General features: G+C 46.3%; 1 protein-coding gene across 1 annotated transcript in view; it reads right to left on the reverse strand.

Annotated features, from left to right (window-relative positions):
• SLC6A5 (solute carrier family 6 member 5) overlaps positions 1-25,073 on the reverse strand; it is a 54,394-nt gene that overhangs the window by 13,140 nt on the left and 16,181 nt on the right. The window contains exons 7-13 of the mRNA XM_050755387.1: positions 22,956-23,088; positions 13,642-13,776; positions 12,400-12,503; positions 9,635-9,759; positions 4,037-4,149; positions 3,151-3,282; positions 1,881-1,980 (exon numbers count right to left, since the gene is read on the reverse strand). Coding sequence (XP_050611344.1) covers positions 1,881-1,980; positions 3,151-3,282; positions 4,037-4,149; positions 9,635-9,759; positions 12,400-12,503; positions 13,642-13,776; positions 22,956-23,088 — 842 coding nt within the window. The remainder of the gene's footprint in view (positions 1-1,880; positions 1,981-3,150; positions 3,283-4,036; positions 4,150-9,634; positions 9,760-12,399; positions 12,504-13,641; positions 13,777-22,955; positions 23,089-25,073) is intronic.

Consider the following 25,073-nt stretch of genomic DNA (forward strand, 5'->3'; position numbering starts at 1 on the left):
CAAAAGTGCTGGCAGCTTGGTCTCTGATGTCATCAGGACAGCTGGCATGCCTGCCCACCTCTCTTGCCAGGAACTAAACTCTCCCTGCAGTGGGGATGTAGTCTCTAATCTGAGATAAATTCCCCTTCTACCAATGTCCAAAACTGACTGCAAGTATCATCCTGTTTCTGGAGTGAGTACCAGGATGTTTACACAGGAGGTTTCTTTTTTCCCTCTGGATTCCCACTCCACCCCCTTTATTTTAATGAGCTTTCCAGAAAACCAAGACGCTGTTAAGCACCTGTTGGGTGGAGGCTAACAATTACTTTAAAAATAAGATGCTCGTAACGGGGATACCTGCAGAGCTCTGCAGACCCCTCTGGCCTAGACCCCTCTTCCTTTGGGCTCCAGATGGTACATTTGTCCCTCAAGCATATCCTGCATTCCAAATAATATCTTTTACTTCCTTTTGGCTTAGAATATGTTGCTGTCTCTTTTGAGCTCTGAAGTACAGTTAGATAATCTGAACTTGAAATGTTCACCTTCCAGATATTTGCTATGGTGGCGCTCTCTCTCTCTCTCTCTCTCTCTCTCTCTCTCTCTATATATATATATATATATATATATATATATATATATATAAGTGAGGCCTCGGGACAGTTCTGAGCAGGCTTCCAAGCAGAAAGAAGTCAGTAGGGGCCGGGCGCGGTGGCTCAAGCCTGTAATCCCAGCACTTTGGGAGGCCGAGACGGGCGGATCACGAGGTCAGGAGATCGAGACCATCCTGGCTAACACGGAGAAACCCCGTCTCTACTAAAAAAATACAAAAAAAAAAAAAAAAAAGAAGTCAGTAGGGCCTTGAATCAAATAGGACTTTCTTTAACTGACAGTGCATACAAGGGACCAGGAGATACCCTTGAAACCCGAGGACAAACACTTCCACACAAAGGGCAAAGATGACATCTGATAGCTCACCATTTCTTTTTTTTTTTTTTTTTTTTTTTTTTTTTGAGACAGAGTCTCGCTCTGTCACCCAGGCTGGAGTGCAGGGGCTGGATCTCAGCTCACTGCAAGCTCCACCTCCCGGGTTTACGCCATTCTCCTGCCTCAGCCTCCCGAGTAGCTGGGACTACAGGCGCCCGCCACCTCGCCCGGCTAGTTTTTTGTATTTTTTAGTAGAGACAGGGTTTCACCGTGTTAGCCAGGATGGTCTCGATCTCCTGACCTCGTGATCCGCCCGTCTCAGCCTCCCAAAGTGCTGGGATTACAGGCTTGAGCCACCGCGCCCGGCCAAGCTCACCATTTCTGTTCTTGATAATGGCCCCACTGATATGGCGAGCTGGTTGCTATTGTGATAGTAAGAAGGATAAACTGTAAGACAACTGGAAGTGTATTCCTGGAAAAATCTGAGATTGAGATATTGCATCACAGGCACCTATGATGCTAATAAAGTTTCCTAAGGATCTGTGAGCTGAGTGGTCTCTTCTCACTACAGTACCCAGGGACCAGCTACAAAGTTATCCCTCAATTCAAGCTGCATGGGCACTGAAGATCAGGAAATAATTTCATGCCTGCAAAGTAGCCTCCTTCTCCCTGATCTGGCCATTGTTCAATTAACTGTTCACATGCCAGACCACACCCAAAGGGGTATCTGAGTCCTAGGAATTTCTGATACAAAGATTTTTAAGTTGCATCTTCAGCCACCTCTTGTTTCCCTATTAAATTTGGATCACAGTGGTCTTGAGGCAAGTTTGGAAACAAAGGTGCAGCTCTCTTAGGTTTCCTAAATAGTTGCAATTTAAGCCTTGTATTGTCTTATTAAGTATGGAAAATCTGCTTGCCATGAATGCCTTACCGACACTCAAGCTCTACTTCAGCAACAGGCACAGTGATTTCCTTACCATACACATAAGAGATCCCCACGAGCTCAAAAATGGCAATGATGACAAGGGCATAGGAGGCAGCATAGGTGTCCACAAGCTGAAACATGTAAATTCCACCCTAACAGGAGAGAGAAACAACCAATATCAAATACGTCCTGGAGCCAGGCTATCTCTTCCCATGTTTTATAGCCAGTTATCTCAATCCTAAGAAGAGTCAGGTGCAAACAGGAGTCCATGTATCTCCCCTCCTTTCAATAGCAGTAACCTACACCTGGTCCAGCATGTAAGCTGGAGGCCTTGCTGTGTCAGCAAAGCAGTTCCTCAACAGACTCCGAGCTAATCAATATAACAAGCACCAAAAAAAGCGATTTAACATCTTATTCTTGGAAGGCAAAGGTCAACCTCTGAAGAAGTATATGTGAAAGCAGCCAGATTGCTTTATTTTTGCTTTAAGCAATTGATCATATCCACCTATGTATCTGCATTCAATTGACCCTCCGATGACCTTTAGGTGTCTCTGGGTATTTCTCACACATCCCCATGAATCTCTACCTCACTCTTTAAGTCTCCCAACAATAAATAAGGTGCAGAGACCTTCACATTCCAATCCATTATTTTACAGAGGAAGAAATTAAAGCCCTGGTAGTTAGATTGCTCAAGGCCACAGAGACAACAAAAGCAATATATATACTGAGTGAGTTAACACAATTTACCAAGACACTCAGGACTAGAAGAAACTGAAGTGCCTGTTGACTCATACATGACAGTAATCATCAGAAAATGCACCTGGTTGGTAAATAAAGATTTTTATGTATTCTGTTTTCTTTTTCCTAATTTTTTATTTACCTTTTTAGAGGCGGGGTCCCACAATGTTGCCCGGGCAGGAGTATAGTGGTTGTTCACAGATGCAATCAGAGCACACTGCAACCTTGAACTCCTGGCCTCAAGCAATCCTTCTGCCTCAGCCTCCCAAGTAGCTGGGAATAGAGACATGCGCCACTGCACCAAGCCACGTATTCTATTTTCTTAAAGTAGGACACACCTGCCTTGTTGGCTCAATAAGGCTACATCTCAATTATGAGATACTAGAAGCATCACTGGTAGCCAAGATGACATATTTCCCTCTACAGTCAGAATCCCTAATGAACTGGTGCCATCTACATGGAAATGGCAGTGATTTGCCTTTGATTATAAGGTCTGAGAGCTGCTAAGGGTTGAAGGACAGATAGCCATTGGCTCCCCCACCCACCTATCCCCACCGCAAGCCTGTGCCCAGGAGGCAGCTTACCTGAGTGATCATTGGAAAACCCATGATGAAGAAACAAATGCAGCAGCCCAGAGTAAACACTGGCTTGTGTGTGCGCAGGTACTTGGGGAACTCATCTGAGATGGAGGTCACTATGGTCTCGATGGTGGCAAACTGAAACCGTGTCAGGAAATGAACATCTGAGTCAAATTGTACCACCCAGGAGGTACCCCCAAGCCCTTTGCATGTCCCATCCAGGAAAGCTGTATTTGTGTTAGGTTTGGTTTTTAGGATGGCATTCCCTCAATGGGTCTAAAAAGCCTCCTTGGGGTCCAACCCACAAGGGCAACCAAGAGAACCCAAGCAGGATGTGAGCTTTAAAAATTGTACTTCCAACCCCCAGAGACTTGCATTCATATTCACCCATTAGGACATTTTAAGTTTCATTTTGTATTCATGAGATGTAAATTCCTATCCTCCAGTTTACCTTGCATTTGCTCTTCTACTTGAGGAAAAACCCTCTTTGCACCCAAGGACTAAACTCTGAGCACCTGTCAGCATGATCTGTGGTTGTCTCGGCCCCACAGCAATTCCCCTAAAATTGACTTCACATTATTTCTCATCCAGCCCTACAGAATTTGCTTTGGCAAAATGACACGAAGGCAGGAAGCACACAGACTAAAAATTGCCACATAGAACAGAGGGAGAAGGAAAGAGAGAGGACGACTCTCTTGCACCATTACGTGAGTACCCAAAATACAAGGTGATCCTGAGCCCTACGCAGGCACTTCAACATCTCCAGATCTCTCGGGAGAAGCATTCAGACACCCCTAAGCCTACCGCTCTCCTGAAGGGTGAACCCAGGACCCAGAAGAGGGGGAGTCTTCAAGAGGAGTCTGGGATAGAGACTGATGGCAAAGGGGCTCACCATAGTGTCAAGTCCAAGAGTGAGGAGCATCAGGAAAAAGATGATGGCCCAGAACGGAGAGAGAGGCAGCCTGGTTAAGGCTTCCGGGTAAACCACAAATGCAATGCCTGGCCCTGGAAGGAACGAGACAGATGATTGCAAGCAGGCCCTACTCAAGGTCGCTCTTCCTGGAGCCCAGAGGGCCTTCTCTCTGCTGAGATCCTCATTTATTACTTCTTATATGCTGCTTCCACTGTTAGTTATTTTTCACTCATCTCTATCCATTTCCTCAATTAAACCATAGGCTTCTTGAAGAAAAAGACCAAGGGAATTGGGTCAACAGCTAGGAGAATTCACAGGAGAGGCCTAAAAATAGTGTCTAAGCAGAGACTCAGAGGCAACTCTACTGGACTCCACGGCTAGGTTGTGTGCCATGTACATAGGATGAGAAACTCCATCTTCGTATTGGATGAATTAAGGGAAAATGTAATTAATTACCCGTTAGAGCAGTAGTACTCAACCAGCAGTGATTTTGCACCCCAGGGGATATTTAGCAATGTCTGCAGACATTTTTTATTCTCAGGGGTGAGCTGGGGGTAGGGGTAGGATAACTACTGGCATCTAGTGGGTGGAGGCAAGGGATGCTGCTAAGCATCTTACAGTGCACAAGAGAGCTTCTTGCCAACAAAGAATTATCCTGTCTCAAATGTCAGTAGTGCTGAGGTTTGAGAATCCCTGCTCTAAAAGTTGGAACATGACCAGAATGACATTATTTCTTCCTTTAATTATTTTATGAAGTTTTGGGGTGCGTGTGCAGGACGTGCAGGTTTGTTACACAGGTAAACATGTGCCATGGTGGTGTACTGCACAGATCAGCCCATCACCGAAGTATTAAGTCTAGGAAGAAATGCATTAGTATTTCTTCCTTTAACTACCCTTCCTCCTATTTAGTCCTCCAGGAAAAAACATTCACATAAAATATGAATCTAACACTTTCAGGATCTTGCACTATTGGTATAAATGGTGCCAGTCCTAGTAGTTAGTTGGGTTGGTGGGGCGGTGCATGAAACATCATGTAAGGATTAAGAGGGTTCGGTCTCTAAGGGTCAGATCTGGTCCAAATCCATATTCCATGACTTACCATCTGTGCAACCCTAGACAAATTATTTAATTTCTGTAAGCCTCAGTTTTGTCCATCTGTAAGATGGGGATAAAAATAGGACCTCACAAGGTGGCTACAATGAACAAATGAGAAAACGCAGATAAAACACTGAGCCCAGTACCCCCTACATCATCAACACCCACAGATTATTATCTTCTACTATGAGTGGACTATGAACTTGGAAGTTAGTGGTTCTGATTCAGGTTTACTCTAGAACACTTCATGTGGGTCTTGCTGGGGATGTCTGAGCGGCAGTTTTCTCTGCTATCATAAAACCCTGCCAGTCATTCTCCCTGCCTCACGGCCTCACTGGGAAGATTACTGTAACTAAAAGTGGCTAAAGACACAGCAGTTGTGAATTTCCCTGTAAGTAGAAAACTAAACGATAATGGGCAGAGACAAGTGAATGTGGGCACCAGGATAATCCACAGGCAGCACACATCCGCGGCCAGAAGTCACAGCACCTAGAATGTTTATAACGCAAGCATAACAGCACTTTTTTAAACTGGAATTTATCAGGTTGTTAGTTCCTGATGTTGCCTAGGGCCTTGGTGTATTTAAAATAAAAAGCCTCAAATGCCTGAGATTTCCCCACTTTATGCATTTATTGAACAGACTGTAGAGCCAGTCTCTGAAGGCTCCCTATGTGAACCATAAAAGAAAAGTCTGTATTAAACTAAAGTTCAAAATAGGTCTCAAATGCAGAACAACAAGGAAGTCAGTTTAATGCTCTCACGACAGTCATGCCCATAAAGCCGACAAGAAGGTCTTCAATGGCCACTAGCAGAGGTCCTCAGCGGCTTACTTTAACAGGATTCCACCCTTTGGGCTTTACAGCTTTTTTAGAGGAAGGAAGTGATTTCAAAATATTCAGCCTGCTTCCATTTCAGCTGCCTCCCTAAAGCACCCAGGTGAAGGCGGAATGTGCAAGCTAAATTACAGCAGACTCCACTTACCCAAGGCTGATGGCGAGCAGAGTCATCTAGGGAATAACATCATTAGATGTTAAAAAGTATATGGCCAGTCTGATGGAGGCCAGGTTCTGCCTCTCTCCTCTCCCACTAGGTGGCAGTAGAGCCCAGTGACTGGAGTACAGGCTCTCTTCCTCATGGATTAAAAAACTGGTGGCGGGATTCAGTGGCTCACGCCTATAATCCCAACACTTTGGGAGGCCAAGGCGGGCGGATCACAAGGTCAGGAGTTCAATACTAGCCTGGCCAATATAGTGAAACCCAGTCTCTACTAAAAATACAAAATTTAATCGGGCATGGTGGCAGGCGCCTGTAGTCCCAGCTACTCAGGAGGCTGAGGCAGGAGAATGGTGTGAACAGGGGAGGCGGAAGTTGTTCAGTGAGCCAAGATGGCACCACTGCACTCCAGCCTGGGTGACAGAGCAAGACTCCATCTCAAAAAAGAACAAAAACAAAAAAAAATGGCTGTACCTCTTACTGGCAGAGGACTTAGGGGAGTCACTTGTTCTTTCTAGACAAATTTTAGTTTCTTTATCCACACAATGGAAATAGTAATAGTACCTACCTTTATAGAGCTTCTGTGAGAATTAAATGCATCAACACAAGTAAAAAGCTTAGAACAATGCCTGGACATACTAGGAACTCAGAAAACATAGACTATTATTGGTCTTGTGAAAGGGGATCAAAGGGGCTCCACATTTCAGTAACTTGAGCAGAGTCCCCAGAGATCCTACCATGAGAGCCTCCTTTATCCTAGAGCGCCACTAAAGACACAGCAAGGGGCTCTGGTCAATGCAATGCATCAAGGCCCATAGCACAGCTTGGGTAGCCACTCTGCTGTGATAACTATTACAAATTGAATGAGCTCTCTGAGGATATGCCAGCTGGACTTCTGTGCCTGTGGGCAGAAGGATTGGGATACAGGTGATAGGCAGATGGCTGCATGGAAGTGGGGCATCAGTGCCGTTTGAGAATGCTCATTTTGATCAGTAAGGTATCTGAACTATTAAAGGGCAAGGGAATCAAGGTAGTATTTCTAGTGCTCTGTTTAGCTGAGAGTTACCTACACCTGGGAATGCTAAATAAATATGCACATTTCTGCTTATCTACTCTGGTCTGAGTTTTTCTGCTGCTGGATAAGCATCTTTGTTTGGCTTCAGGATAGATTCTGAACATGAGTCACCGCTCCATAGGTGGCAATGCATATGGTGGGGAGATGGCTCTGAAGGCCTAACTTCCCTGGAAGCTGCTTTTCTAGAGCAGATCCCCAAGAAGAACATGCCCCCTTCCCTATGTCTATCACAAAAGCAAAAGACAGCCTGGTCTCTTCACCAATCCTACCCATCCTCAGCCCCTCAAAATTTTGATAAGACCAAGATTTCGGATGATCATTTTGGTAGAAATGCCTCTTTTAGAAGGGAGTGGTAAACTAAATCGAATAGTGTTAGATCATTCAGGAGAACCTCTATTTGACTAAAGGTCAAAACTTAGTTACCAAAGTTGGGTCAGCAAAAATGGCCTGAATGTCTATATGCCAGTGTTGCCCAGCAAGGATGAAATGGGGCTCGGGTTTAATGCAGACCTGACCCCAAATTTCTGTCCTATATTCTGCAGAGCCTCCATCATATCGAGGCAAGTAAGACAAGCCTGTAAAGCACATATAAAAATACATGCAGGTTCAGATGAGCAGGAAAGCTTCCCCAGTGGGTCTGGGAGAAGATCTCATGGACCCTCTCCCGTGGGAGATGAGGCCCACTGTCCCTGTGCCAGAGACAAGTATTAACACAACAGGTTAGAACCTGTTAGAAGTGCCCTTATCCTTGTTCAAATCAAAGGAAGTGAAAAAACACTGGCAAGGAGAAATTTCAGAGGAAAACATGGGCAATTTGTTGGCTTCATTTTACATACCAGAAAAACAACATTCTATTTGAGGTTTTGCAATATCTCCCCAGAAATCCCTTTCCTGGAGCAGAAAAGAGTTCAGAATCGTTTACTAACCTGGCCCACATCTCAGGATTCATAGTCTCTAGCAGGTTGGCCACTGGTTCCAAAAGAACTCAGTAATGTCACAGAAAGTAAAATGCCTAAGATCTTCTAGAAAATGGGACAGAACCTATCTGCTCCAACCACTCTGCTAGGAGGAAATGAGGTTACAGGACAGCTGGAAGTGACTCCAGTACCTCTAAGTACAAAACCTGTTTACCCTCTCACTTTCCCTCCCTGCCTCCCAGGGTATCTGAGAATTCTCAACCAGCCAGAGCCATTGCTTATCTCCTGGGGCCCCTCTAATTTAGTGCATTGCTGCAGAACCAAACACCCCTCAGGGTTTCACAGCCTCTCCAGGGAGAGATAATTGCACCCCTGGAACGTGCTGGCTCTTTAACTCTTTGAGGCCCTGGGTGTACTATCAGCATGAACTGGCGCAGTAATGAATTATCCTTAGGGAACCAGAAGAAATCTTAGTGTCCAAAAAGGTGAAATTTCCAGGGCTTAGTTCTCTCACCACATCTGAAACATTATTTGAGAATGGCAATCAGCTGCTTGAAGGAAGATAACTGCCCAGACAAGCCTCTCACAGGTACACCCCTTGGTTGTCCAGGGCCATAGTCATGTCCCACAGCATGAGGCACAGGACCAACACACTAGGCATCCCATAAATGTCTGAATTGAGAATGAGATCATAATGGTAAACAATAAACACAATGAAATCCCTTAATCACTGAAACCTACTAAATATCCAAATCCTTTGTACTAAAATCTTGAATGCTCTCTCTGCAAAATGCTGTCCTAGTAATATGGATTATATGAAATAAAAATGAAAGCTCTTTGTAAACTTGAAAACATCATACAAATGTTAGCCATTAATAAAAAGATCATTTGGATAGAGAGTAAACATTTATTCCACATGCCTCTCCACCCACCCAGCACGATCCAACCTTTCTACCCACTGGGGAAAAAAATTGCAGGTCTGCATTGCTAACTAAGCAGAAGGCCCTGAAAGCACATTTGACCTAACAATCAGAAAAGTGCTTTGTAAGGAAAATGGTCCTCTGAAGTCAGTTCTCTCACTAAGCCTTGGTTTCGACAGGGCCCTCTGCAAGGAATGTCATCCTACAGCAGCCTGTGCCCACATCAGCTCCTGAGGCAATGGTTTGCCTAATAAATTCTCTACTCATACCTAACAGGTATAACCCTCACTTCTATAGGCTGGAGCTAAATTAAGAGGGGCAAGGTAAGAGGAAGGGGAGGAGACGAGAAGGAAAGAGGGCTTTTAAAGCAATCCCTCTAGTCAGAGACAAGCCAGTTCTGACTCTGTAGTGAGCTTCCTACTTGAGCCTTCCTCAGTCCCACTGTACAGAAGGACCTGGGCTCCTCCACCCTCTATCCTGTTCCAGAAGGCCAACTTCCCAGCATAGTATAAATTAGGAGCTTGTGACATGGGCCTGGGACCTGCCCTGCAACAGCAGGGTAACAACTGTCCTGTACCTTGGTCTGCCACGTTCTCAATGTTGACTTTGCGTTCATTGGCCATAAAGCCAATAACGGAGAAGATGACGAAGCCGGCAAAGATGCTCGTGGCACTGTTGGTGCAGGTTACAATTAGAGTGTCCCTGGAAAGAAGAGACCAGAGTTTTCCATTAGATGTGCTTGGTGAGTGGAAAGGGACAAGGGGAAGGACACATAAATGTGTGCCCACGTGTTTGCTTGCACATGTGTTTTATATATATGTATGTTCATGTTCTAACCACAGGCTCCCTTGGACTCATTTAAAAAGCACCAAAAGGCTCAAAAGATATCCCCTAATAGCCCTGATTCAGGGCATCTGGGCCAAAGCTCTGACTCCACATTCTATATAAAGGGTCTCAACTTATCTGCTGTGGTGTGAACCCTCCCATCCCAAATTCATTGGCTGAAACTTAATCCACAATTTGATAGTATTAAGAGGTGGGGCTTTAGAAAAGTGATTAAGTCAGGAAGGCAGAGCCAACTCATAGGATTAGTGCCCTTATAAAACAGGCTGAAGGGAATGTGTCTGCCTCTTCCACCATATGAGGATACAGCAACAAGGTGCCATCTTTGAAACAGAGAGCAGCCCTCCAGACACTGAATATTCTGGCACCTTGAACTTGGACTTGCCAGCCTCCAGAACTGTGAGCAATAAATGTCTGTTGTTTATAGCCAAAAGTCAGTTAAAGATACAAAAATATAGGTAGATAGGAGAAATAAATTATAGTGCTCTACAGCACTGTAGGATGACTATATTAACAACCATCCCAGCTGGGCACGGTGGCTCACGCCTATAATCCCAGCACTTTGGAAGGCCAAGGCAGGTGGATCACCTGAGGTCAGGAGTTTGAGATCAGCCTAACCAACATAGTGAAACCCCATCTCTACTAAATACACACACATACACACACAAAAAAAAATTAGTGGGGCATGGTGGCACATGCCTGTAATCACAGCTACTTGGGAGGCCGAGGCAGGAGAATCGCTTGAACCTGGGAGGTGGATGTTGCAGTGAGCCGAGATTGGTCATTGCACTCCAGCCTGGGCAACGAGAGCAAAACTCTATCTTAAAAAAAAAATCATCCTATAGCACTATAAAATGACTATATTAACAACAATTTATTATATGTTTTCAAACAGTTAGAAGAACGAATTTTCAATGTTCCCAATACAAAGAAATGATAAATGTTTGAGGTGGTAGATATGCTAATTATTTGAGGTAGTGGATATGCTAATTACCCTGATTTGATCATTGCACATTGTGTACTTGTACTGAAATATCACACTGTACTCCATAGATATGCATAATTACTATGTGTCATTTAAAAATAATAAAAGCAAAAAATGTATAAAGAAAGAAAAACATATTACTCAGTCTATGGCATTTCGTTAGAGCAATATGAACAAACTAAGACATTGTTCCAGGGGCAGGGGTAAATCTGTCCATCAGAACAGAAATGGAGGAGATGGGGCCTTGGTCGGCTCCAGGACGGGAACTATGTGTGAGGGAAGAGAAGGCAGTGGGAAAGTCAAATGACCCTAAAATGTGAGGGTAGCCTGGAGTTGGGACACACAGGGTTGAGAAGGACAAAGGGGCAGGGGAGGGAAGAGAGCCCAGCAACTCTACCTTCATCGCGGAGCCTGCTGCTGGTAAGACAGCCAGGGTTTCCCAGCTTACCTTCAGTCATCCTGTTCTCAAATGTGAGGTCAGGGCTAGATGGGTTACACTGTAACCCAGGGCTACATTGAAATCTTTTTTCTCCTGCCTTTTAGCGGCATGACCTTGAGCAATCCACTTCCTTTCCACTCTGATTTGAAATGGCAGCAATGAGGCTGTCATAGGCTGTTGCCAGGACAGAATGAGATGATGCCTGTACCATGCAAAGCCTAGAAGTGTGCAGCAAATGATCCACCTTGACTGACCCCTTAGTTTACTGATGAAGAAATTGAGGTCCAGGGGAAGGTAATGGACTAATTAATAGTGTGGGCCAGGATGTGAATCTAGACTTTCCAGCTCTCAGCCTGGGTTATTTCTGCCACACCACACAGCCTCATTTCTAATAAAGAAGATAGCAATGCTTCACCCTTTAATGGTGTTCAGACTAACTTGGGTCAATGGTTAATGAGCAGTTGTGACCAAAGAAGTTCAAATACCATAGTCTGTTACTCAAGGCCATTACGAACTGAATCATATCTTCCTACTGCTCCCCCACCCTTACCAAATTCATATTTTGTCATCCTAATCCCTAGTATCTCAGAATGTGACTGTATTTGGAAAGAGGGTCTTTAAAGAGGTAATTAAGCTAAATGAGGTCATTAGAGTGGTCCCTGATCCAATGTGACTGATATGACTGGTGTCTTTAGAAGAAGAGATTAGGTCACAGCCCCACACAGAGGGAAGACCATCTGAAGGCACAGTCCACTGTATCCACAGATTAGGTAGCTCACAAATGACTGTCACAGAACACAGCTGGCTGCACATGACCTCCAGAGAAACTTGCTTCCATCCTATAAATAGCCACTTGAGCCTCCACCATGTATCAGAGCCAGGTATGTAAGTGAGGATCTAGGCCTTCAAAAGACAGTGCCTAGGCCTCAGCACGTGTTTTGTCCTAGGCCAGAGGCAAATCTCTAGCTCTCCCTAAGATGAAATGTGAGGATGTGGCCTCAGGTGTCTGATAACTCAGTCCATTCTTCTGTCCCACTCACCAGCTATGCCCAGATCTTGTAGCACCTCTACATACCTGTAGCAGTTGTTGTGGAATTTGTTGTAAGAAGAGAGAGTAATCAGGCCTCCCCATGCAGCAGATAAAGAGAAGAAAATCTGAGTGGCAGCATCTTTCCATACCTGAGAGGCAAAAGGGAAAGAGATTCAAGATCCATAAAGGAGACTGGCCCCAGGGGAGGGGAGTCTCACACACCCAGTGCCATATCATGTTTCCAGGGGAAACATCAGGGACAAGATGACTTCTGACATCAACATCAATGAGAACATAAATCACTTGTGCTGGAAACCAAAGGCACAGTAAATTACCTGGGAGATTTTAACTTCCTGTATCAAAGGTGAGGAACTCAATAAACTACACTACATGCCATGCTCATCTTTTCTCTCCCGTAAAGCTAAACGGAAGGGAGAGTCCTTCCTTTAGGTCAATACACTCTCAGAAAATAATAATTTACAACAGCAAAATATATTAACGGATGCAAAATCAAAACCCTTTTTAACTGACATTTCTGCGGATTACAACTGCTATTAAATTTCTGAAACTCTGTAGCCCCAATCTTAGTAAAGCAACCTCTATGCCACTGTAGACTTTATAGTGTCACGTCCTACCTGCCATTAAGTGGAGACTTTCTGTTACGTGCAATCAAACTCAATCCTAGCTATGCGTTCTTAACACACCCTGGAAAAGCAGAATTTTCTTTAAGGTGAGAAAAGTCAGTTCCCCTTCAACAATCACCCCCTCATTTGTAGTTTTTGAGTTGGAAATTTTAGAGTTAGATGTGCCTGTACAGAATATGCAAAGAGAAAGTTCAGCTTGTGCTGGCCCTGTGTGGGTGTATAAAAGTATTCAGACGTGTCTGAGCCCTTAAAAGGTTCAGGTAAAAATATTTTAAAAATAGAATCGCTTGTGGTTTACACTAAATGCTGTTATTTTCCCACCAGCAAAACTACGCTCTGACACTCTATAATTAGTAACAGATAAGTGGTGTGAGTTGGCCCAAAGCTATTAAGGGGATTTCATTATTCATTTTCGGCCTCTACTATAACCCCAGATGTAGGACAACTATTCCAGGAATCTAAAAACCCTCAGTTGTCCACTTCTCATTAAATATTTCCTGAGTGCATAATATACCAAGATCATCAGGCTCTTATAAACGCACACACTGGGATTCCCTGGGGGAGGACGTCTAATCCTTTTTGCCCAAGCATCCCAGAGGACCACTCCCCCCCGGGCCAGTTATAAATAAAATTAGAAGCCCACCGTGGCATCTGTGAGTTTCTCCCACTTGGGTGTGATGAAGTACCAGATCCCAGCTCCAGCTCCAGGCAGGGTGACTCCGCGGATGAGGAGGATCACCAGCACAACATACGGGAACGTGGCCGTGAAGTACACCACCTAGAAAAGCCATGGGCAGAGGGGCTGGAAGGAGCAGCCCTGCAGAGTGCACCTGTGCAGAAGGAGCGTTGCTCGGGGAAGGAGTAGGGCTGCCACCCCGGCACAAGCGGGTGACAGAGAGCACATCAGGGTAGTTCTCCCCAAACGCAGACAGGGCTGGGGAAGCAGGGAAGGCATTGGGACCAAAGGTGAGTCAGAGAGAGCTAGAAATAAAGCCTCTTAGGAGAGACCTGAGGCTGTGGGTTGAGTCGGCCTACAGCCAGAAGGCTGGGGTAGATGTCACCCAGCCCAGCTGATGAGTACACAACTCCTTAGGGAACCACAGAGGGAAGGAGGGAGGGGGGCTCTGTGCCTCCCTCCTCCCCAACTCCTACTCCACCCCTGGTAGAGCACCAAAATTCCACCATTAAAGATGAATCCTATTAGCTTAAGCTTTCCGTCCCTGTTTATACACATAAGTGGGGCAGTCCCGTAAGGTGAAAAGAACGTGATCTTAGAATTAGACGCATTTAGGTTCAAATGAAATTGTACCTCTGGCACTGAGTAGCTGTGTGACCTTAGACAATGTATTACGCTCTCTGAATCTTAGTTTCTGAATCTGTAAATTAGGGATAATAGCGCCCTTCTTACAGACAATCGTGAGGATTCAATGAGCTAATGCATGGATAGGACTTAGCGTGGTGCCTGATTTATAACAGCGGGTTATTAAATCCCATTAAGTTCAACAAATATTTATTGAGGGCCTCCTATGAGCTGGCCACTGTGCCAGGCATCAGCTGCACGAAGGTGAAGGGACTCCTAACCTAGAAGACACAAAGACAATGTCTGAATAATGAGCTAGAGAATTACACACAGGGCACTATGGAAGTTCAGGGAAGGGCATTGTGCTCAACCTAGAAGTCTACTAAGAGGTTCATGGAGATGACACTGAGCTGGACAAGTGCAGCTTAGAGGAGGAGAGGCAAGGTGGGAAGGTGAAGGAAGCACATGGGCAAGGCAGGTGTGTGAGGCAAAGCCCTACTCACTATCAGCACAGCATAAACTTGAGGCTAAGAGTGGGGGGCGGGGGTGGAGGACTAGAGACATTGGAGAAGATCATGTCATAGGAGGTCCTGAATGCCAACCAAAGGGTACTCCTGGATGCTGGAAGAGAGGGAGGGACCAGCATCAACAAACATTTGGGAGGCTGGGCACGGTGGCTTATGCCTATAATCCCAACATTTTGGGAGGCCAAGGCGGGTGGATCACCTGAGGTCAGAAGTTTGAGACCAGCCTGGCCAACGTGGCAAAACCCCATCTCTACTAAAAATACAAAAATTAGCCAGGCGTGGTGGCGGGCACCTGTAATCCCAGCTACTCAGGAGGCTGAGGCAGGAGAATTGCTTGAACCTAGGAGGCGGAGTTTGCAGTGAGCAGAGACCACGTCCTTGCACTCCAGACTGGGTGACAAGAGCAAAACTCCATGTCAAAAAGAGAAAGAAAAGAAAAGAAAAGGAAAGGAAAAGAGAAACATTTGGGAGGTAACATTAGCAGAACTTGGGGGTTAGTTGAACGTGGTAGGTGGGGGGACCTTTCCTTCCATACCTGTCCATCAAACCTCAAGGTGAGGGCTTGGGACCAGGATTTGGCAGAAGTGGAAGGAACAGTGTGAGAGCTCAGCCTCTGCAGTCCCACGAGCCTGGGTCTAAATCCTGACTCCAGCACTTACGAACTGGATCACCTTGAGGAGCAACTTAACCTCTCTAAGTCTCTGACCCTCAGTGCCCACACCTGCAAAGTGGCAGCAACAGTAGATTCTTCACGGGGCTGTTGGAAGAGTACAGTGTTACAATACACACAAAGTGGAACTGGCCCAGGGCACTGGAAACAGAAGTACCATTTCAGTCTGGCCTAAGACTCACCAGTCCTCAACTTAATAGCATTGACAATGCTCGGCTTACAGGTAGGTAGGCTACAGTCCAAAAAGTGCATTAAAAGACACTTGAGGCCGGGCACAGTGGCTCACACCTGTAATCCCAGCACTTTGGGAGGCCGAGGCAGGCAGATCACAAGGTCAGGAGATGGAGACCATCCTGGCTAACATGATGAAACCCCATCTCTACTAAAAATACAAAAAAAAAAAATCAGCCAGACATGGTGGCAGGTGCCTATAGTCCCAGTTGCTGGGACTATAGGCTGTCAGGTGGGGCTGGGAAGAGGAGATGCTACAAGGGCAGGCCCTTCCACAGAGGCTGAGGCAGGAGAATGGCATGAACCTGGGAGGTGGAGCTTGCAGTGAGCCAAGATCGTGCCACTGCACTCCAGCCTGGGTGACAGAGCGAGACTCTGTCTCAAAAAAAAAAAAAAGACACTTGAGAGGCTGAGGTTAAGCTTCCATCCAGGCCCACTCTGGGCTCTCTGATCCATGGGGTGATGGCTGTTGGTTAAGGGCCACCTCCATTCCCACCTGCAGTCCTCCCTCTGAGGGCAACTGGAATACCTGCCCCATGAGAGGGACACAGGGCCCCCGCCACACGCTGCCTGCACAGACTTGAGTACCTGGTAGGGGCTCCAGCATGGTAGTAAGTGGGATTTCAGGAGGTGAGGACAGATTCAAGGACTCACAGGGGGAGATGAGTTGGGGAAGTTTAGAGCTGAGATGAAGAAATAACTCTTGGAGGCCAGGCGTGGTAATCCAGTAGTTTGGGAGGCCAAGGCAGGCGGCTCACTTGAGGTCAGGAGATAGAGACCAGCCTGGCCAACAGAGTGAAACCCCATCTCTATAAAAATGCAAAAATACAAACATGAGCTGGGCCTGGTGGTACTCGCCTGTAGTCCCAGCTACTCAGGAGGCTGAAGCAGGCAAATCACTTGAACTCGGGAGGCAGAGACTGCAGTGAGCCAGTATTACACCACTATACTCCAGCCTGAGTGACAGAGTGAGACTCTGTCTCAAAAAAAAAAAAAAAAAAAGATATAATTCTATAACTCTTGGGGTCACTCCACTTGTTCAAATGAACATACATACTTATATATATATTTAGAGCAACTCATATGTGCCAGGGACAGTTAAATGTTCAGGACCTATCAGTAAACAAAGCAAAGATTTCTGCCCTGAATAGCTTCCGTTCTAGCTGGGGAGATCATCAATCAACAAGAATCGTGGTAAGTATTATTTGTGGTATATTAGAAGGTGATATGTGGATTGAAAAAATGAAAAATTAGAGCTGGGTAAGTGGGGTGGGGTGTGGGGAGGATGGTTGGGAAGGCTTCAGGGAGAAGTTGGTCAAGGAAGAAAGTCAGGGTGAGCCAACTGGATGTCGGGGAGAACATTTTAGATGAAGGGAACAGTTGGAATCACGGCCCTAAGAAGGGAGTGTGCCTGACTCCTAGGAACAGCAGAGGCCAGTGTGGCAAGAGATGGGGCACAGGTGGGAGAGATGGGCAAAGTGGGAGTAGGGAGGGGCAGACTAGGTGAGGCCAGGCAGAGCTCTTACTCTGTGGGCAACGGGGCTATGGCAGGGACTCAGGCACAGGGGTAACAGGATCTAACCTTTCCACAGAATCTCCCAGTTGCTATGTAGCAAGAATACGGCAGGGATAACAGCAAGGAAGCCGCAGCAGCCAGCAGGCAAGGGACAAAGAATGGGGATAGCTCCAGCCAGGGTGTTGTCAATGGGGCTGGTGAGAAACAGTTGCCAGATACATTTTTGAGAGGAGCCACCAGACTTAATGGGGAGTGTGAGAAAAACAGAAGAGTCAGAGTGACCCCCAAGTGTTTTGGCCTCAGCAACTGAAAGGGTGGCGTTGCCATGAACTGAAATGGGGAAGTTGCTTCTGTCTCTAAACCCAATTACTCAAGGCCAAACTCCTTCTTCCTGGCTGCAGGTTCAGAGCTGCCAGGGATGGGCTGCCCTCCTTTTCTCTCTACTGCGACACCGGGGATACCTTTTCCCTGCCCCACAGAACAGCAGTCTCTCCTCCCTCCTTGTCTCAAAGAACTTGTAGTACTAGGGATGGAAGGGAGGGGCAGCAGCCAGCTCCTCTCTCTTTCTACCAAACCTGCTTCTCTCCTTCCCTCCCCTTGAAGTCTAAGGAGAAGTGAAGCCCTTCCACACGTGGATGTTAGGAAATCCAAGGGCATCTGACATCTCAGGGCTGGCCTCACAGCTGTCAGGTGGGGCTGGGAAGAGGAGATGCTACAAGGGCAGGCCCTGACCAGCCTGACTTTCCTGCCCCCAAAACAGCACGGGGATGGGATGCGAGACAAATAAGGAGTATCCTTGCCATCCCCTGACCACCTGGGGCTGGTGGGAAGTGAGGATGGAAGGAAGAGGTGAGGGAGAGGACATGACCTAGATGGCGGTGGCTTAAGGAGGAAATCTCCAAGGCTGGCATGAGTTTAAGATACAACTGTTCCCATTTCACTGTTGGAGGCTGTTTAGACACCATCATTCCTGAGTTCCCTCTGTGGCCAGGTATATTTCTCCCATTTTGCAGAGAAGTTAACTGAGGTTCAGGTTAAGCCTCTCACAAGGGATTAAATATCTCGTTCAAAGTCTTCAGACAGGATTTAAGCCCAAAGCTTCCCCACTCCAAAGCCACTCTTTCCATGAACGCCATTCTGTGGGCCACACGATCAGAAATGTGTATGGCAGGGCCAGGACTAGGGGGAGGCAAGTGAGACAGGAGGCATCTAGGGTGCAAAATTTACGGAGGAATTCACTGTCAGGTGCTGGCCCTGTGCTTCGGGAACCTGAGAGTGAGTGCCTCTCAATTTTGCACTCTAGGCACTTGCTTGCCTCGCCCAGGTGATGCATTCATTTTTAGATGGTGATCATGGTGAACTGAGAGGGCCAACAGTTTGGTTTACAAATCCTGGGAATGCCTCAAATGTGAGTCAGGTGGGCATGGAGGCTTTCTGCACAGCTAGTTCCTCTGTGTCAGAGGAGATTTAGAAGGCACCTGTTTCCACATTGTATTGTCAGAGGAATTAAACTTGAACAGTAATGAATTACACTTGGCAGGAGTGACACTGACTCGCCCATCTGAGCCTGTTGGCCTGACACCTCCAGGCATCCTTCTTACCATGAGACCCCTGAACAGGTGGTAAAAGCCCACCAGCCTGTACAAGCTAATTAGGTTAGCTTTGCTTCGCTGCCACAACTCTCAGGCAGAGGCGCCCCTGAGGGCAGGTGGGCTGCATTTGACCTTCAGGCTGCATGCTGGTCGCCCGTGCCTCTGAAATTCTAGCTGCTGGAAAAGTCTCCAACAGTGAAATAGGAAGACCTGTCTCAGAGGAAGCAAACTGCTAGTCCTGTCTCCTAAGGCCCTAAACAAGAGGAACTGAGCTTATCTGGCTGCAGGAGGATGACATCTCTTTTGCATAAAAATGACAGTGTTCCTGGGATTTCAATCACAAAGGAGTTCATCATAAAGCTGCTGCATCCACCTTGGCTCCCAAATAATGCTCTATGATTAATGTCTGCACAGGCCAGGGCAGGATAGTAAATTGTGATTCATTATTTCTGGTGGTGTTCTTCATTTAAAATAGAAATTGATCATTGATCTCTGGTTGGAAACTTTTCTCAATGAAACAGAGAGATAAGTTGGCAGATCTGAAAGAAAAACGTACCTGCTCAAAACTTCCTATTCCAGAAAGCCTATGAAATCTATCACCAAGAATTAAATTCTAAATCAGTGGAAAGAACTGGCTGCCATGCCATTCCAAAAGAACACAGACTAATAAGATAAAAAGAATCCTAGAGAATATTCTAACTGTTGATTTTGCTAGAAATGAAGCTGTAATATATCCTGTGACTTGCCCAAAGCCACACAGCAACACAGCAGAGACTGGGTAGAAATGCAGATTCTGATTCACTGTGGGGAGATTTTTTCCCCACTATATGAAAATGATGGCTCCAGAATTCCTCATTTACTATCTATTCTTAATAACCCCTTCTTGGGAGAGAATGTCTTGTATTAGAAAAAGTCTAGGCTGGCTGGGCGCGATGGCTCACGCCTGTAATCCCAGCACCTTGGGAGGCTAAGGCAGGGGGATCACCTGAGATCAGGAGGTCAAGACCAGCCTGGCCAACATGGTGCAATCCTGTCTCTACTAAAAATACAAAAAAATTAGCCGGGCATGGTGGTGGGCACCTGTAGTCCCAGCTACTCGGAGTCTGAGGCAGGACAATCACTTGAACCCAGGAGGCGGAGGTTGCAGTGAGCCAAGATGGCGCCACTGCACTCCAGCCTGGTGACAAAGTGAGACTCCATCTCAATAAAAAAAAAATAAAAAATGTCTCGGCTTCAAAGCCAGATAGACCTGGATTCAAATCCCACTACTGCCACTTAAAAACTCTATGACTTCAGGCAATTTACTCTACCTTGACAAGCCTCAGTCTCTCTCTACAAAGTGGGAATCAATGTGCTTCTAATGCATGTGAAGCAGCCAGCACAATGCCTGGCATACAGTGTTCAACAAAGCTCTCTTTCTCTTCCCATCTCCCCAACAAAGCCTCTGCTCTGGAGATGTCAAAGTGGCACAATACGCAGTCGATACAGCAGCCATTCAGAATAATAAACATGAAAAGAGATAATGTTAATTAATAACTGACCATACACCAGGTAGTAACATGCATATCTCACTTAATCCTTATAGCAATCCTAAGTATTATGCACCATTATCCCCAATTTACAGAGAAGGAAATAGGTTTCGAAGGTTAAATAGCTTGTCCGGAGTCACACAACTAGAAAGTGATAGAGCCAGGATTTGAACTAAGATTGGTCTGACTCTGGAGCCACAGGCCATTCTTCCTCACATCATTAAAAGATGCTGTTCTCACCCTCCTCACCTATCACCTCTCCTCCTGCAGTCTCACCTTCCAGCCTATACTACAGACACCTATCTGGCCACTTACAGAAGTGACAGTCTTGCCCATGGGATTTTGATTGAGCAGATACTTGGCTAGTCTCACTGAGCAATCGCTTGGCTGGGCCCTTTGTCGTTTATGGAAACCCCACCCAAGCTCAGCTCCAAGCTACAGAAAGTGAGGGGTCCGGGAAACTTCAGGCCAGGCTGGGTATTGTCATAAGGGTCAAGTTAACATTTCCCATCTCCCTGTAACCTTAGAAAAACAATCAATCCAGTCTCGTGGTACTCACTCAAAGCCAGCAGGTTCCTCAGGGGTCACTGAATCCCAGTTCTCATTTTACAGAAGGGGAAACTGAGGTCACAGAGTAAAAGTGCCCCCAAACCTCCAAGTCACCCAGCAAGTGTCCGACAGAATAATCTTAGAACTAGAGGGCCTTAGACATCACCCAGTCCAATTGCCCTCACCTTAGAAATGAGGAAACAGAACTTCTAAAACAGCTAGGAAAATGTGCTTTTCATTTATTGGCCAAAAAAAAAAAAAAAGAAAAAGAAATAAAAGCTAAGAGCAAAATCAGAAGCTCAGCCACGTTTCACCGCCCAAGTAGAGATACCCCTACACAGCAAACACCATGAGCAGTCCTCAAGGACAAGGGCCCAGGTCTCCTCACTCCCGGGCTGGTTCTCTCTAGCTGGCCTGATTCTCCCCACACTCTGTGATTTTAGGCGTACCACCTGCCTCAGGTAACCCTGACAAACCTGCCAGAATCTACCACTCAAGTCACTGTGGAATTAGATGACATGAAAAGCAAGCACTAATAAGAACCATAATCAAAAAATGTCCATGTCCCTAGGGAGAAGACAGTTTGGTCTATGTGGCTAATAGGTGCCAGGATTGGGTGTCTAGTGGGGGGTGCGAAGCATGCCTGGGGGTGAAAGATGGCACTGATTACCCTCCCGATGAGACCCGATCCTTCAGAAGTTGGTTGATTGTAACACAATCGCAGAAATTCTTGGCCTGGATAACAGACCAAATCTCAACGCCATAACCTATGGTCTCAGAATCCCCCATTACATCCTCATTCTTTGGGGCTTAAAGACATTTTTGTTTCATCCTAAAACATGCAAATACCTCCTGGGGTAATTAAATATTATTGCATGGTATTGGAATAACTGGTTAATTCTTCAGTAGGTTTTTCTTTTCTTTTCTTTCTTTCTTTTGTGTGTGTGTGTGTGTGTTTGTGTGTGTGTGTGTGTGTGTGTGTCCGGCGGGACAGGATCTCACCCTGTCGCCCAGACTGAAGTGCAGTGACGCCATCTTGGCTCACCGCAATCTCTGCCTCCTGGGTTCAAGTGATTCTCCTGCCTCAGCCTCCCGAGTAGCTAGGATTACAGGTGCCCCCCATCATGCTCAGCTAATTTTTGTATTTTTCATAGAGACAGGGTTTCACCATGTTAGCCAGGGTGGTCTCAAACTCCAGACCTCATATGATCTACCTGCCTCAGCCTCCCAAAGTGCTGGGATTACAGCCACTGCGCCCAGCCTTCAGTAGGTTTTTCTAAGGCTGCAAGGAGATGAAGAAATGTTACTGTGAATGCTACAACAATGCCCAGTGTGGCCTGAGGTTCCATGGGCTCCTCTCTTTCTGTGGCTTGGAACTGAGCTTGGGTGGGAGTTTCGTCATCTCCAAAGGGCCCAGCCAAGCGATCACTAAGTGACCCTTACCAAGTAATTGCTCAGCCAAAATTCCACGGGCAGGACCATCTTTCTTTAGTGCTAGGGGCACGTGGGGTAGAAGAGTGTCAAGCTTAGGGTTGAAAGAAAGGCAAGGAAGGCCACGAACATGGTGGCCAGGAGTGAGGAAAGGGAATCTACTACACAGTCTTGATCTTCAGCCAGCTTCTTGGCAGAAGCAATAACTAACTTGGCAGCCAGACTAAGAGGCAAAAGGCCGGCAGCACAAATTCTAGAGTTTAGGGGAAGTGACTGAATGATATCAGGGAGGTTCCTTCTGCTGAATGAGTGGCCGCCCCTGAGAGGAAAGGAAGGAAATCCTAATCAGAGTACCCCCACCATCCCTTGGGAGCTCTGTATATATGTGTCTCATTTAACCCTTAAAACAGCCCTGCAAGAAAGGTATTATTATCCCCATTTTGCAGATGAAAGTGAAGTCACTTGCCTACAGCCCCTCAGCTGCTCCAGGGCAGAGTCAGAATCAGCATCCACAGCTCCTGACTCTCTTCCCAGTGCTCTGCCTGCTCCCCAAAACAACCACCCCTGGGCGTCCCACAGCTTTCTCTTACTTAGATAAATCCAAGTGCTTACTTTTCCTGAAGTCTTGATTCCTTTAGCCAAGGATGCATACACAATGACCCAAGCCAGGAAGAGGCAGAAAGCTAGTGGCCACCGGATCTCGCCAGGATATTCAATCCCTGCAGAAATCTTCAGCACAAAGTACCTAAGAATTGGAGGGAGGGATGGGGGAAGTGATAGAAAGGAGGAGAGAGGGAGGTGACAGGCAGCAGGCTTTAAGCCTCCAGTAGAGCCAGGAGCCTTGCACAAAACCCCAGCATCCTCCACCCGCCCCACCATCGCAGACTTAATCACATCAGGCTGTGGGGAACTTGCTGGTCTGGGCTCTTGCCCACAGCCATCTGCAGAGACTCCAGCTGGATTTACCCTGCTCTTGATTATGTGCTAGGAGGCCACTCATGGCCCTGGGCAGGCTTCAGGACAAGGCTGTCAGTTCCATTCTCACTAGCACATCCCCAGGAGGAGTGCAACAGAAACTCTGAACCGTCAAGGGTGATTTTTGTGTGTTTCCTCTATTGCTCTACTCTTTTATGCGAACTTATTCTGATAGTATTTGTGTGGTTTTAAATTTTAAAAATTAGTACATAGTGGAAACTGCACATGCTAAATGACTAAAAATGTGGCCCTGGATTGTAGTTCAAGTTGTGTTGGGCATTTCCTGAGGCTAAGGTTGGCTTAATTATAAAAGCAGGGCTGCCTAGACCTTGCTCAAGCAAAACATTCTAAGACAGATGAGCAGCTGCCGACAGAAGAGGCCACTGGTCAGCTGTAGCTGCTGCTGGCAACTTGTATAGAAAATGAAGACATCGTGGCCTGCCTGGCCAAATGGCTAGCAGGGCAGCCTCACCCCTGAGGACAGGAGGCAGCTTCAGGGACAGTGCCTGATAACAGATTCAGACAATTCCTTCTACTCCACAACCATCTAGACATACATCCTCTGTGAAACTGCTGTGTTTGTAGATTGACATTTTTCTGTGACCTAAAGAACAGGCAAGCCAGCATCCAGGCTCGCAGGACTGTGGGAATGATGGCCCAGAACGTTCTGACCTGCCGAGGGAAATATAGGCAGCAGCCTGACTCCTGGTCCAGCCGGCTAGCTTGAGAGGCTCTTTGGCAACACACAGCCATGTTTTTCATAACAGGGATGGCCAACTCTGTGCAGACAGAGCCTCTTTCAGGCCCAAACCCTGGCAGAACCTGGGCTCAGAGTTGACTAGGGCAGACCAAGGCTGGAACTAAACTTGGTTCCAAGGCAAAACCCTGAGGACCATATTTGCCAAGTGAGGAAAGGGACCTTCCCCATGTCCCATCCCCAAAATAGGTAAACCACATAGTCAACAATTCCACGACTTAGCCGTCTCAACTGCTCCACACTTCAATTGTAGGACCTCAAACAAGTCCCAAGAAACTCCTGATGACATTTCTTCTTAGAAATAAAGACTGGCCCCAAAGGATTAGTAAAGGCCACCAAAAGCAGGCTTGCAAATCACTTTCTAGTACACCTGACTGCATGGATTAGGTGTACTGGCAAATGATTTGCAAACCTGCTTTTGGCAGTCTTTCAGATTTCATCATATACCAGGTCAGACGCAGTTGCTCAGTGCTCAGGGATAATTAAAGGCCCACCCCAATACCATGATAATTATGGTCAAAGGGGACTATTTAATCGATTAGGTAACTTTCCCTTTTGTTCTACAAGGAACAACCATGTACACTCTGAGTCTACAGGGGGAAAAAAACAGGAATAGGAATTAATGACAACTGAGAGAAGAGTCGAGGTATTAGCAACCACTTACCATCTAAGTGAAAGCCACAAACTGGAAGCTCATTGATTAATGCATTTTATTTGATCCCCATGTTCTATTTGAATTATTTTGCTGCCATTTAAAATAGGAGAGATACATAAAAATCCAGATTTTATTTCCATCTTTGATTGTAAAATAGAAGCTCTGGCAGCACTGCCCCACAATTTCACAAGGCAGTGATCACAGGAGCTGAGCACCAGTGGCCTCCCTTACCTGTGACAGGCAGCCTCTTTGGTTTGCCACAGTCCCCACCCCTCCCTATCATCTCACTTATTTTCACTTTACTCATTTATAATTCTGCCATGCCTGAGTGCATTTGAATTTA

The sequence above is a fragment of the Macaca thibetana genome, chromosome 14, assembly GCF_024542745.1.
Source record: "Macaca thibetana thibetana isolate TM-01 chromosome 14, ASM2454274v1, whole genome shotgun sequence".
Taxonomy (NCBI): domain Eukaryota; kingdom Metazoa; phylum Chordata; class Mammalia; order Primates; family Cercopithecidae; genus Macaca; species Macaca thibetana.